The following is a 13,339-nucleotide window of genomic DNA, read 5'->3' on the forward strand; positions in this document are numbered from 1 at the left end:
GCCTATCAAGACTACAAGACTGGGGGCGCCCGCCCTAATTGTGAATATTGTTCCAGTATCACTTTCCTGGCATATAGATCTTCATTTTGAGTCTGAGGAAGGCTCCTTACTGAGCCGAAAACGTTCACATGTACACCATCTGTTGTGAATTCTACAATTGTCTCAAATAAATTTTGATTGCATCCAAATATAAGTGGGATCTTTTTAAACCTTACGGAGACGGATTGGGACCCTTTCCTACTGCAACTATTCCCAGTGTTTTAGTCACACCTGTATATAATAGTAGGTGCAGTTAGTGGCATAGTGAACATACTTGTTTTTCCTGTGAAAGTACAATCTTGCTACAGAGATAAACACATTTCAATCTGTATGCAAATAAGCTGTTTGTTGCACCAGGGGAGAGGCCACTTTTGGGCACCTGTTTTTGAATGGTCACTGCACATACCATGTCAATCTATAGGCTTAGGAAGAGGCACTTGGAAAGGTCACAGGTGTTGCTACACACCAAGTGCACAAAACAGTTCATCTGCGTATGGATGAAAATTTTGATGTTCTCAGCATTATTGTCTAATGCATTGTTAGCAATTTTTCTTATTCTGAAAATGACATTGCTCTCATTACTATCAGTAGGCAAATCTCTCAAATCAAGCCCGCCCCCAGTGCACTTGCAGGGTAATTTATATATCAGTAATGAGAGGATTACTTCTGTATGGTTTCATAGGTCTACAAATGTATATTTCTGTACCTATTAAAGCCTCCACGCCACACTATTTTTGGTTTGGGAGGCATATTAGATTAAAGGGGCTCAATCAGCAAAATCGTGCTGATAGAGCCCCACATATGCGTGAATAGCCTTTAAAAAGGCTATTCAGGCCCCGTAAATGTTATATTAAACTACCCCCCAGTTTTAAAATAAAACCCTAAAAAAGAATATTATGTACTTATGGATCGTGCACGCTGGGCGGGCTTTCAGGGTGCGCCGTATTCTTCATCCCCGCCTCTTCTTCCTGCGATGTCCTCCGGGCCCGTCCTCCTCCGGCGCTCGCGAGCGGACACTGATATAAAAAAAATGGCCTGGGCGCCTGCGCAGTAGCAGCCACATGCTACTGCGCATGCGCCCAGGCCATTTTTTTATATCAGTGTCCGCTCGCGAGCGCCGGAGGAAGACGGGACCGGAAGACATTGGAGGAAGAAGAGGCGTGGATGAAGATGAAGACACCCCCTGAATGCCCGCCCACAGTGCACGATGTGTAAGTAGATAACATTCTTTTTTAGGGTTTTATTTTAAAACGGGGGGGGGGGGGGGGAGGTAGTTTAATATAACATTTACGGTGCCTGAATAGCATTATTCACGCATATGTGGGGCTCTATCGGCATGTTTTTTGCTGATAGAGCCCCTTTAAAGAGAGACCTGTTAACCAAATGAATTGCATGAAGTTAAACTGAATAACCATGTACCTGCTGAAGAGCCGCTGCAGCAGCTGCGGCAGCCGCTTGTTGCTGTAACGCTGCAGTCTGAGTGAGCTGGTAGTTTGCTGGAGAAGGGGTGCTGAGGCCGGCAGCAGCAAGGGCTGACTGCTGAGTGTAGATTGTGGGGGATGTCCCAAGCAATGATGGCTGCTGGACCCCTAGTGGAGCTGATAAAGAATAATGTTAGTCCATAGAGGTAAACGATAGGTGTGACTTCAATACCGCATATAAAAACAACACTGGCAAGTATTCAATCACAATTCATTAAAATAAATTATAATATATAAATATATATATATTCAAGATATCTTCTATTAATATAGGATTTATCAAACCGTAGGAATTTTGGACTGGAAACTCAAACTGAGAATATTCAGGATCAAAGCCTATTCCTATTCAATTGAGCATTTCATTGCATGCACTAGCAGTTTATTCACTTCTGCCACCAGCCAGGACGAAAACAAAAGGTTAATTTAATACTGAAAAGCAAGACACACAAATGCAAATAGAGGTCTACAGAGGGCCAGGGGAATTCTGTATACAGGACTCGGCAAACTGAGACAAAATGTTTTAGGAAATGTATATGTTGTCCATTATTAACAGAGTTTATTGACCATAACTACACTCATGAGCAGAGACATGAAAGCCTTCCCGGCCTGAGGGCACATTATTGCCAGTGAGTCATATTCACAGCCCTAAAACCCAATTCCAAATGAGCACACATGGCTGCCTTCATTAGCGTGCCCTGGCAGCCATCTGCTCGCTTGTCAGGTCTTTGTGTGAAAGCGGTGTCAGGCTTTAATGCAGTGCTGACTCCCATTATTTGTTTAGCTGACTAAACTGTCACTGGGTAATTGGGGCGTCTGCGCCTGTACTGTAACACACATCTCCTATAGCTATTTATAGGCAGGGGATCCATGGTGCAGAGCCGCAACACCCACAGCATTCATGGAAAAGTGCAGAGCAACTCAATTCTACTATAAAGGAGACCAAGCGCAGGAAAACCAAGGATTTACGGTTTACAGTATGACACATTCTAGTATGTGGCTGGGGTTAGGGTGAGAATGATAATGGAAGATAAATCTATATATTGACGTTGGAATATTAGTAAAAATTAAATGATCAAAAAACAAAACAGTGAGAAATGCCCTGCAGCATGTCCTGTGGGGGGTTCCACTCCATTCTGTGCCAATGTCACAGAGCTGGATAGGACAGGCTCCATATTCCATGGAATGGGAGAGAGCATCAGAATCTAGGTCGTGTGCATGGGATGTAAAGCTAAATGACTGTAGTTATGTGCAGATCAGTGAAAAACTGAACCGATAGCATATGGTTGGTATACGTGTGCTTGCTGTGTTTCCCATTGACAGTTCATTAGAATAGATGGACCAAGCCGCAAAAATCCTACTAATATTATAAATGTGAACGTTTGGATGTTTGTGTGTTTGGAACAAAAATGGCTGAACGGATTTGGATGAAATTCGGCACATAGGTAGATTGTAACCTCGATTAAAATAAAGGCTACGCTTTATCCCGGTAAATGACATGGCTTTACAAAGGTTATGAATGTTTTTTCACATACTATATTACACTGCTCTTATCTCAACTTCTGAGAAACCCAGGGCTCTTATCTCTCTGTGTAAACACATACTAACCCTCAGTGTACATGCATTTGCATATTATCTGATCTGCTCCAGGCACTGCAGACAAACTGAACTGGGAAAACACCTTTAGTCCAAATTGGCAGTTTGTCAATTTTAAACATATCGGGGAAAAAGAAAATCTAATTTGTCGCAAACAATGAGAACTATGAAGGAGCCAGAAGTCATAGAGTTCTCCTCAAGCGGACCTGACGGGGATCATCAAAGCCAACAACACATGCATTATATGGCATTGCAGCGAGCTGCTGAGACGCCGGAACAATTACAGGCATGGTGCAAAGAACAAGTTCAGTGGCAGGCCAGCTTGAGAGTTTCCGAAATGGCGGAGCATGCGGATCATCAACGCCAACAACACGCTCATTATATGGCTTCCCAGCGAGCTGCTGAGATGACGGAACAATCATGGACACAGCGCGAGGAACATGTTCAGCAACAGGTCAGATTGACAGCTGTCGAAACGCCGGAGCGGGCAGATCATCAACACGCTCATTATATAGCATCCCAGTGAGCTGCTGAAATGCCCGAAAAATCACAGGCACAGCGCCAGGAACAAGTTCAGCAACAGGACAGCTTGAGAGCTGCCAAGACACCGGAGCAGGCAAACCATCGACGCCAGCAATTTGCTGAATATAGGCGGAACATCCACTCCAACAACCCGCAGACGAAGTCGTGGGCAGAGCCTAGTAGAACATATTTTGGAGCTTAGTCCTACAGCCTTCACAAAGAGCTGTAATATCTACAGTTATGAGCACGAAGCCCTAGGGCAGGTTCACTCAGCAGAATCTGCTGCAAAAACTCTGCCTCACAGATCTGCCCCCATTCTGCTTAAAATAGGTGGTGGGACTTTTCATTCTGCCGATTTCAGAATAAAATTGGCGGAAATGGAGCGAAACCCGGTGGAACTCATTATAGTGTATGGAGTCTTCAGGTTTCCAGAGGTAACTACTTTTGAAAGGGATTCTATCACTATAAACCCTTTTTAAACTAAATACGTAGAAATAGCCTTCAGAAAGACAACTCTTCTCTTACCCTTATTATACTGATCCACACCACTGTTCCTTAGAAATATCTACTTTCATCTACTTTCAAATGAGCTTTCTCACAGCACTAGGGACGTACCCAATGCTGCTTGAAAACTCTTCAGCGACAGCCTCTGTTTTCTTCTCCGCCTCCTGCTTCTTCTCTCGCGCTCCTTTTCTCTTCTTCAAAAAGCGCTGTTCGCGCATGGCCATCGGCCATTTTTCCTGTGGCCAAATGGGAGAGGCTACAGTAAAACGGACGACGGACATACGCAGTTGGTGCTTTTTTGAAGAAGAGAAGGGGATCGCAAGAGAAGAGGCGGGAGGCGGAGAAGAAGACAGAGGCAGTCACTGGAGAGTTTTCGAGCAGCACTGGGGATGCCCCCAGTGGTGCAAGAAAACTCATTTGCATAAGGAAGAAAGAAGATACTTTTAACGAACGGTGGCATGGATCAGAATACTAAAAGTAAGAGAATAGCCTTTCTTGAGGCTATTCCTACGTGTATTTAGTTTAAAAAGTGTATTGATAGAATCCCTTCAAGCAGATAGGGTTTCCTAAGCGGATCAGAAGTATGGACACCCCAACGCTTGTGTGAACCTAGAGAATAAACTATGTATGTGTATATAAGGACACAAATTAATTTGCCCATATGATCTCTAGAATCCTGAGCAAAACTAAAGTTGTGTTTATAAAGCCTTAAGGAAAGTTCACACTGCAGAATTTGCTATTCATTTCAATCGGAGGCAGACACTTTTTTTTCTGCTAGCTGAAAAAATAAATAAAAATATCAGCTACTGGACAAAAAGAAGAGTCCTGCTCAAACCTCTCCCACTGAAGTGAGAAGGAGTAGGAAATCTTTCTACTGCCAGAAGATATTTGCTGCAGATCCTGTTGCAAAATCCGCCATGTTGAACTTGACAATTCTGCCATTATGCAGTAAAAATGGTCTCTGTCCTTATACTAAAAGAACATGTCATCACTCCTGAGTAAGTACCGTATATACTCGAGTATAAGCCGAGGCCCCTAATTTTACCACAAAAAACTGGGAAAACTTACTGACTCGAGTATAAGCCTCGGGGGGAAATGCAGCAGCTACTGGAAAATTTCAAAAATTAAAATGGGAAGAATATGCAAATCTGTCTCCCAAGATGTAAACAGGGAGACAGTGCCTCTGTTATGCTGACCTCTATGGGAAGCACCCTGAACATCATGCCTGAATTTCCCAGTAGTCTTTACGGACGGCACCGTTTCTGTCTGGTTGGACTTCATCAGCGCAGCCTAGAGAGAACTGATTTGGTAGAAGTGAGAGGCTGAGAGACCAGATTATGGGGAGTGACATTATCCCCAAAAATTAAAATGGTCAAAGTTTTTGGGTGCAGTAGTTGCTGGGAAAGGGAAGGGGATGTTTTGGTTGTCTGTTTGCCCCTTCCCTGAGCTTTGAGGACTGGGGTTTCCCCCTCCCACTTGGAATTCAGCCTGGCTGACTATAGGGGATCTGCAGTGCTCCTATAACCCCTTCCCGATGGAACAGGAGCACTGCAGATCCCCTATATTCAGTAGACCGGGCACTTTCAGACACAGGGATACCTAATGTGTTTGTGATTCACAGTCATTTTCTACTTTTGTATGTATTCTAGGGAAAGGCGTGATTTAGAACTTTTATTTTTTTTAAAGCCTTTTTTTCCCCACTATTTTATGGGATATTCTATACATTGATGTTGCGGCTGGTCATAATTTATTTTTATTTTTTTTGCTGACTCAAATATAAGCCGAGGGGGGCTTCATGAAATAATTATTCTAAATCCTAATGTCTTAGAACTTTGGATTGTGCCATCCTCTGATACTCTTCTAATATATGTATGAACAAACTGACCATCGGGTGCTACCAGTTCAGACTGACAGTATCACACTATGTAGAAACACTCCATTTTGACAAGACGAATGGTAATGCTCAGTTCTCAATTTTTCAGAGGAATAACAGAGAAACAGCAGAACACAGAGTTCTAGGAAAATATGCATCACCTGTGTCACTAGATCTGTAGCCAGGACTTTCAGCTGTATCAGGTAAATCTGGCTATAGATTGTGTTCACACTTGACTTTGTGTTTTTTTATGACATGAATATATTATATGTCATTAATAAATGCTAAAGTGTAAACAGAGCCTTATTTGTATCTTCAGCCACAGCTGGCACCGAGCGATGCCAAGAAGAGTAACATAAAGCATCTGCCTGCTCTAGTTTTATCGTGGGTTCTGGAATGCTTTTGGCAGAACACAACATCTCATCTTTCGACACCAAGATCACATTCACCCTCCTGTACACACTGTGTATCGCTTTAAAATTCTACCAATATGTATGGTGTCACATATCTGACAGCCAGAGTGACATCCCCAGAGCAATGAGATCACAGGAGTTTTTCAGATGTTAGATATGAAGAGCGAACCAACACAACCTACGGTCTTGGGGAAAAAAAAGTTTCACAGATTTCAGATTTTGGTGGTCAGCAAATGTTATGTTCCCGTTTTATCAAGTGACACCGAACTAGGGGATATTGCTGTCACCAAACCTGTTCACCTTCACCAGTCAACACTCCTAAATGTAGTCAGCATGTTTGTGGTCATGAGATAAGCACTGACTGACATAAAGAATTTAGCAGGGAGTGTTTTTTTTATTTTTATTAATATACCTCTCCATGTCAGATCCTCAGGACTAGGAGAGCAAACACTGACAACTGTCACAAATGAAGGACAAATGGTCACGTTGGGTTAGTGACCATCCCAAAAGACAGACCCGCACTGATCATGGGTAGGAAGGGGCCGCATCACTGATTTATTGGGGCAAATTTATTGCAGTATTAAGGCTGGGTGAGGTCCTAAATCAGGTATTTTACCTCGATTACGATTAATTTAGGCCACGTCTCTTTTGAAACCATGCCCCTTTTCTTATGCATGTTGGGAGAATTTTACAAGATTCGTCTCTCTTTGCGATGTACGCCTGATGGTTTTGTTTGGACTGAAAACGTCCAAGCCGAAACTGCTATTATACTCTGGGGTCTCTTTAGACCCAGGGAAGGTGGTCAAACATAAAAAAAATCCCAAAACCTCTTACTAACCTTCCCTGGGGATTTGACACCGGTACTGGTCCATTTCAAGTCTCCTGTATGATGTCATGGAACGCTAAGGGTTGTGATTGGGCCTCTGTGGTCATGTGGCATAGTGACACTGCGTGACTGGTTATGTTTGATCACCCCTTCATGGGCTTCAGTTCATTATACTCTGGGGACAGAGGAGACCCCCCTTCCCACCCCAGAGTATAAAAGCAGTTCCTGTTTAGGCGTTTTTACGTCCAGACGAAATTGAAGGCATAAGCTTATTATTATCATTTATTTAATCTGCAGCAATTTACAGACATTGTTAGTCACTGTCCCATATAGGGTTCACAATCTACATTCCATACCAGTATGTCTTTGGAGTGTGGGAGGAAACCCACGCAAACACAGGGAGAACATATAAACTCCTTGCAGATATTGTCCTTGGCAGGATAAGCTTGAAAATACTGTAATAGCAGAAACTGAGAAAACTGACGTGCACAAACTCACATCAGTTATCCGGATTGACGGGAGGTTCTGGTTATTTTTGAATTAACTGCCCAGCCCCGGTAAGGGCTAGTTCACACGTGAACTGCCCGCGCGGGTTTTGACACGGAGAGAGACGCGGTGAGCCGCGTCTCTCTCTTGTCAAAACCCGTCTGCCGCGACCATCGCGTTCGCGGCTTAACCCTCTGCTGTCGGCTCAAATGAATGAGCCGACATAGGAGGGAGCTGCCGGGGGCGGAAGAAAGGACATGTCCTTTCTTTTCTCCGCTAGCGGCAGCCCACCGCTAGCGGAGAAAAGAAGCCCGGCGGTCTCCATAGACCACCATTATAAGGGGAGGTTTTGGACGCGAAATCCGCTGTCAAAAACCTCCCCTTATACTCACGTGTGAACTAGCCCTAAGTAATCCACATTTCTGGAATAAAAGTAGCAAGTTTTTTGCAGCAGGCCACATTATGCCAAGAAGTGCACCAATTTGTCTACGTTCTGACCGTTGCACCACTTTTGCTGGAGTGCAGCTGGACCGCCTAATCGTTCACACGGGCACAGAGGGGGCGGATTATGGCGCATCCACATCATAATCCGGCCCCTCACAATGGTGGTCTATGGAGACCCCAGGCTTCATTTTTCTGTGAGCGGCATGTTTCAGCAACCTCTGGAATCGACCCATTCATTTGAGCCGACTCCGGAGGGGGAAGCCACGACAGTCGTGGCAGGCGGGTTTTGACCTGAGAGTGACGTGTCTCCCCGCGTCACTCTCAGTGTCAACATCCACCCTACCGCGCCATGTGTGAACTAGCCCTCACGCCAGAAAACTGGTGGTACTTAGGCCAGAAATCTATGCCAGTTCCTGAATGCTATAGATTTTATTCCTGGTGCAGAGGCCGAGACCCTTAGCAGAGCTTCCTCTTGATAGCACATTCAACGGTCACATGGCCTGCTTGGAGCTCAGTCCCATACCAAAACAAATACCAATACCAAGACCAAGTACAGCTGATGGGTAACAGTGTGTGTGTGTGTGTGTGTGTGTGTGTGTGTGTGTGTGTGTGTGTGAAATGGACAGCATTATACTATTAGTTAACTAAAATTAGATATTTTTTAGGTTTTAAACGCTGTATAATGCCTTGAACTAATTTTCGGTAAATTTCCACCCCAAAATTTATCAAAAGAATGAGAACAAAAGTCAAGCTGAATTTAAATAAATCTCAGAAACCTTTTTAAAATACAGTGTGAGTCTTTCTGTGGCCCATTGAGGAGGATATAATAGTTTTTTTTTTATTTACTATGTCATTTCCTTTTATTTTTAGACCCCCTAAAGAACTTGAACTCTAGGGGATTACTGTATTGCAGTAGACTGTAAAATAATTTCCTTACTATTACACACACTCTGGTAAGGGCTCGTTCACATCTGCGGCCCGGTCTCTGTACTTAGGTTTCCGTTTCCTGCCTAAAACACAGGCAGGAGACGGAAACCTGCAGGAGACTTTCTCACCCATTCATTTGAATGGGTGAGAAAGCTGTCCGGCCGTGCGCGGCAGTGAGCGTTTTGCGCTCTCTGCCGCGAAACCGGGTTTTATAATCCGGACACAGAGTCGGACATGCACTACTCTGTGTCCGGATAAAAAAATCCGGTTTCGCGGCGGAGAGCCTAAAAACGCTCACTGCCGCGCACGGTCGGACCCGGTCTATGGTTTCCGTCTTCTGCCATGCAGAAGACGGAAACCATAATACGGAGACATGAACGCAGGTGTGAACCCAGCGTAACATGTAACAGAAGCTCAGTAATGACAGGAGTCGGAACCCCCAATAAGATTCTGGGTGTCATAGCTTTATAATGGCAATTGGAATCCATATGGCATAGCCCACACACCACTGGTGTTTAGATTTCTTGGTTGCAATTGACCACAATGTCTAAAGGGTTAATAGCCTTCACAGATCTGCGCTTTTAGTGGTGGTTGCCTGCTGTATAATACAGTTGGCACCAGCTGGGTATAGAAAGGGCTCAACTCCTGATCTATATCACCTTGGCGGCACCATGACGTAATAGTACATACCATTATAGGGTTAATGCACAATTTATATAAGCAATTTCATAAGTATACATGCAGTACACATGTCCCTTCTCTGTGCATTGAGCTTGTTATAGTAGTCTCCCATCGTTTCCTTTAGATTAGCACTGGAGGTATATATTATTTCACAAGCACACCAGGGACACATGTAATTATACAGCTATTCCTAGCTATAATGAAGGGATGTGCCGTGTATTACAGCAGCCTGCCTTAATTAAGAGTTTGTTCATTATTGCAATAACAACCATCCAGAAACCTTACTGTTGTAATCTCACAATGAGAATTTTGGGACTGGCCATGACTACATTCAGTGGCGTAACTACCACCATCGCAGCGGTAGCAGCTGCCACAGGGCCCGGGACATTAGGGGCCCGGTGACAGCTGCTATCATTATGCTCGGAGGTCTTTTCGGACCCCCGAGTATAATGATCGGGGCCCCCTGTTGGTGGAATACTTTCCACCAACAGGGGGCCCCGAAGCTGCAGCAACGGCTGAGACAGGAGCTGCAGGTCTGGCTCCTCTCAGCGCTGCAGGACGCTCTCCCTCTCTCCCCCCTCCCTTTCTCTGCTGTCCTCTGCCCACCAATGAGAGGAGGAGGCGGGGCTTATCCCTGCCGTCCTGCACAGAAGAGAAGAGGAAGAAGCTGCTCCAGGAAAATGAAACTGAAGCTACACAGGTACGTACTGGGGTTACTATACTTATTACTATCAGGCATTTGGGGGGATTACTTGTGTTTTAGTAACTCCATGTGCCTCATAGTAATAGCAGTTAACCCCATCATCTCCCTCACATTAACCCCTGTTTGCCTCACCATAAGAGTTACTGATATGTGAGACATATGGGGGTAATAGTAATGAAGATACTTTATTATTACCTCCATGTCTCTCACATATCAGTAACTCTTATGTGAGGTACACAAGGCTTAATGTGAGGGACATGATAGGGTTAGCTGCTATTAATATGAGGCACATGGAGTTACTAAATTGTAATGCACATGACCAGATTTTTTTTTATCCACAATTTGTCCTGGTATAGCGGTCAGCGGTGACAGTATTTAGTCCTGTAGGGGCCACTAAGGGACATAATACTGTGTGCAGGGGCCACTAAGGGATATAATACTGTGTGCAGGGGCCACTATGGGACATAATACTGTGTGCAGGGGCCAGTATGGGACATAATACTGTGTGCAGGGGCCAGTATGGGACATAATACTGTGTGCAGGGGCCACTATTGGGTATAATACTGTGTGCAGGGGCCACTATTGGGTATAATACTGTGTGCAGGGGCCACTATGGGACATAATACTGTGTGCAGGGGCCACTATTGGGTATAATACTGTGTGCAGGGGCCACTATGGGACATAATACTGTGTGCAGGGGCCACTATTGGGTATAATACTGTGTGCAGGGGCCACTATGGGACATAATAGAGCGCGCAGGAATGCGTAGGAGGGACTCGGTCGAGATCTTCGGTGTCGGGGGGGCCCCATGTCAAAAGTTCGCCACGGGGCCCCGCCATTCCTAGTTACGCCACTGACTACATTCCCTGTTAGATTTTATATACCACTAGAGGGATGACCCGGCTTTGCACGGGTATATTACATTTTATGTTTGTGTAGTGGCCCCATAAGAAATGTCCAGTTTTGCACTGGTGTATTCTGTATGTGGTTTGTGTGTATGTCCATAAGCGTCATGTGATTATGTGTATCTCATTTTGGATATCAGTGAAAAACCTGTGATCAGTTGTTATGGATACCTGGAGTAAAGCTGTATCTAATCCTTCCCCGTGTAGTACTGTGTTTAGACGTAAGTATCTAATCCTTGTTGGTGTGGTACTGTGTGCAGATGCACATATCTAATCCTCCGGCGTGTGGTATTGTGTGCAGATGTGTGTATCTAATCCTCCCCCGTGTGGCATTGTGTGAAGAGGCACGTATCTAATCCTCTGGTAATTGAAACTGTGTGCAGACGTGCATATCTAATCTTACGACATGTGGTACTATGTGCAGACGCGCGTATCTAATCCTCTGGCGTGTGGTATTGTGTGCAGACAGGTGTATCTAATCCTCTGGCGTGAGGTACTGTGTGCTGAGATGCGTATCTAATTATCTGGCATGTGGTACTGTGTTCAGACGCATGTATCTAATCCTCCCCTGTGTGGTATTGTGTGAAGGGGCGCGTATCTAATCCTACGGCGTGTGGAACTGTGTGTAGACGCGTGTATCTAATCCTATGGCGTGTGGTACTGTGTGCAGACGTGCTTATCTAATCCTGTGGTGTGTGGAACTGTGTGCAGATGCGTGTATCTAATCCTCCCCTGTGTGGTATTGTGTGATGAAGCGCGTATCTAATCCTACAGCGTGTGGAACTGTGTGTAGACGTGCGTATCTAATCCTACGGCATGTGGTACTGTGTGCAGACGCGCATATCTAATACTCCCCTTGTGGTACTGTGTGCTTAGATGCGTATCTAATTCTCTGGCTTGTGGTACTGTGTGCAGAGGCATGTATCTAATCCTCCAAAGTGTGGTACTGTGTGCAGACACACGTATCTAATCCTTCTCTGTGTGGTATTGTGTGAAGAGGCATGTATCTAATCCTACGGCGTGTGGAACTGTATGTAGACGCGCATATCTAATCCTCTGGCATGTGGTACTGTGTGCAGATGCGCGTATCTAATTCTCCCCTGTGTGGTACTGTGTGCTGAGACGCGTATCTAATTATCTGGCATGTGGTACTGTGTTCAGACGCATGTATCTAATCCTCCCCTGTGTGGTATTGTGTGAAGAGGCGCGTATCTAATCCTACGGCATGTGGAACTGTGTGTAGACGCGTGTATCTAATCCTACAGCATGTGGTACTGTATGCAGACACGTGTATCTAATCCTATGGCATGTGGTACTGTGTGCAGACGTGCTTATCTAATCCTCTGGTGTGTGGAACTGTGTGCAGATGCGTGTATCTAATCCTCCCCTGTGTGGTATTGTGTGATGAGGCACGTATCTAATCCTACAGCGTGTGGAACTGTGTGTAGACGCGCGTATCTAATCCTACGGCATGTGGTACTGTGTGCAGATGCGCGTATCTAATCCTCTAGCGTGTGGTACTGTGTGCTGAGACACGTATCTAATTCTCTGGCTTGTGGTACTGTGTGCAGAGGCATGTATCTAATCCTCCAAAGTGTGGTATTGAGTGCAGACATGTATCTAATCCTCCCCTGTGTGGTATTGTGTGAAGAGGCACGTATCTAATCCTACGGCGTGTGGAACTGTGTGTAGATGCGCGTATCTAATCCTACAGCATGTGATACTATGTGCAGATGTGTGTATCTAATCCTCTGGCATGTGGTACTGTGTGCAGACGCGCATATCTAATCCTCCCCTTGTGGTACTGTGTGCTTAGATGCGTATCTAATTCTCTGGCTTGTGGTACTGTGTGCAGAGGCATGTATCTAATCCTCCAAAGTGTGGTACTGTGTGCAGATACACGTATCTAATCCTTCTCTATGTGGTATTGTGTGAAGAGGCA

At 44.9% G+C, this 13,339-nt stretch overlaps 1 protein-coding gene across 2 annotated transcripts in view; it reads right to left on the bottom strand.

Annotated features, from left to right (window-relative positions):
* CCAR1 (cell division cycle and apoptosis regulator 1) overlaps window positions 1-13,339 on the bottom strand; it is an 80,047-nt gene that overhangs the window by 46,881 nt on the left and 19,827 nt on the right. For both annotated transcript variants that reach the window (XM_075258578.1, XM_075258577.1), the window contains exon 3: window positions 1,459-1,637. In XM_075258578.1, the coding sequence (XP_075114679.1) occupies window positions 1,459-1,637 (179 nt within the window). The remainder of the gene's footprint in view (window positions 1-1,458; window positions 1,638-13,339) is intronic.

This window comes from Leptodactylus fuscus, chromosome 10 (assembly GCF_031893055.1).
Source record: "Leptodactylus fuscus isolate aLepFus1 chromosome 10, aLepFus1.hap2, whole genome shotgun sequence".
Classification (NCBI taxonomy): Eukaryota; Metazoa; Chordata; class Amphibia; order Anura; family Leptodactylidae; genus Leptodactylus; species Leptodactylus fuscus.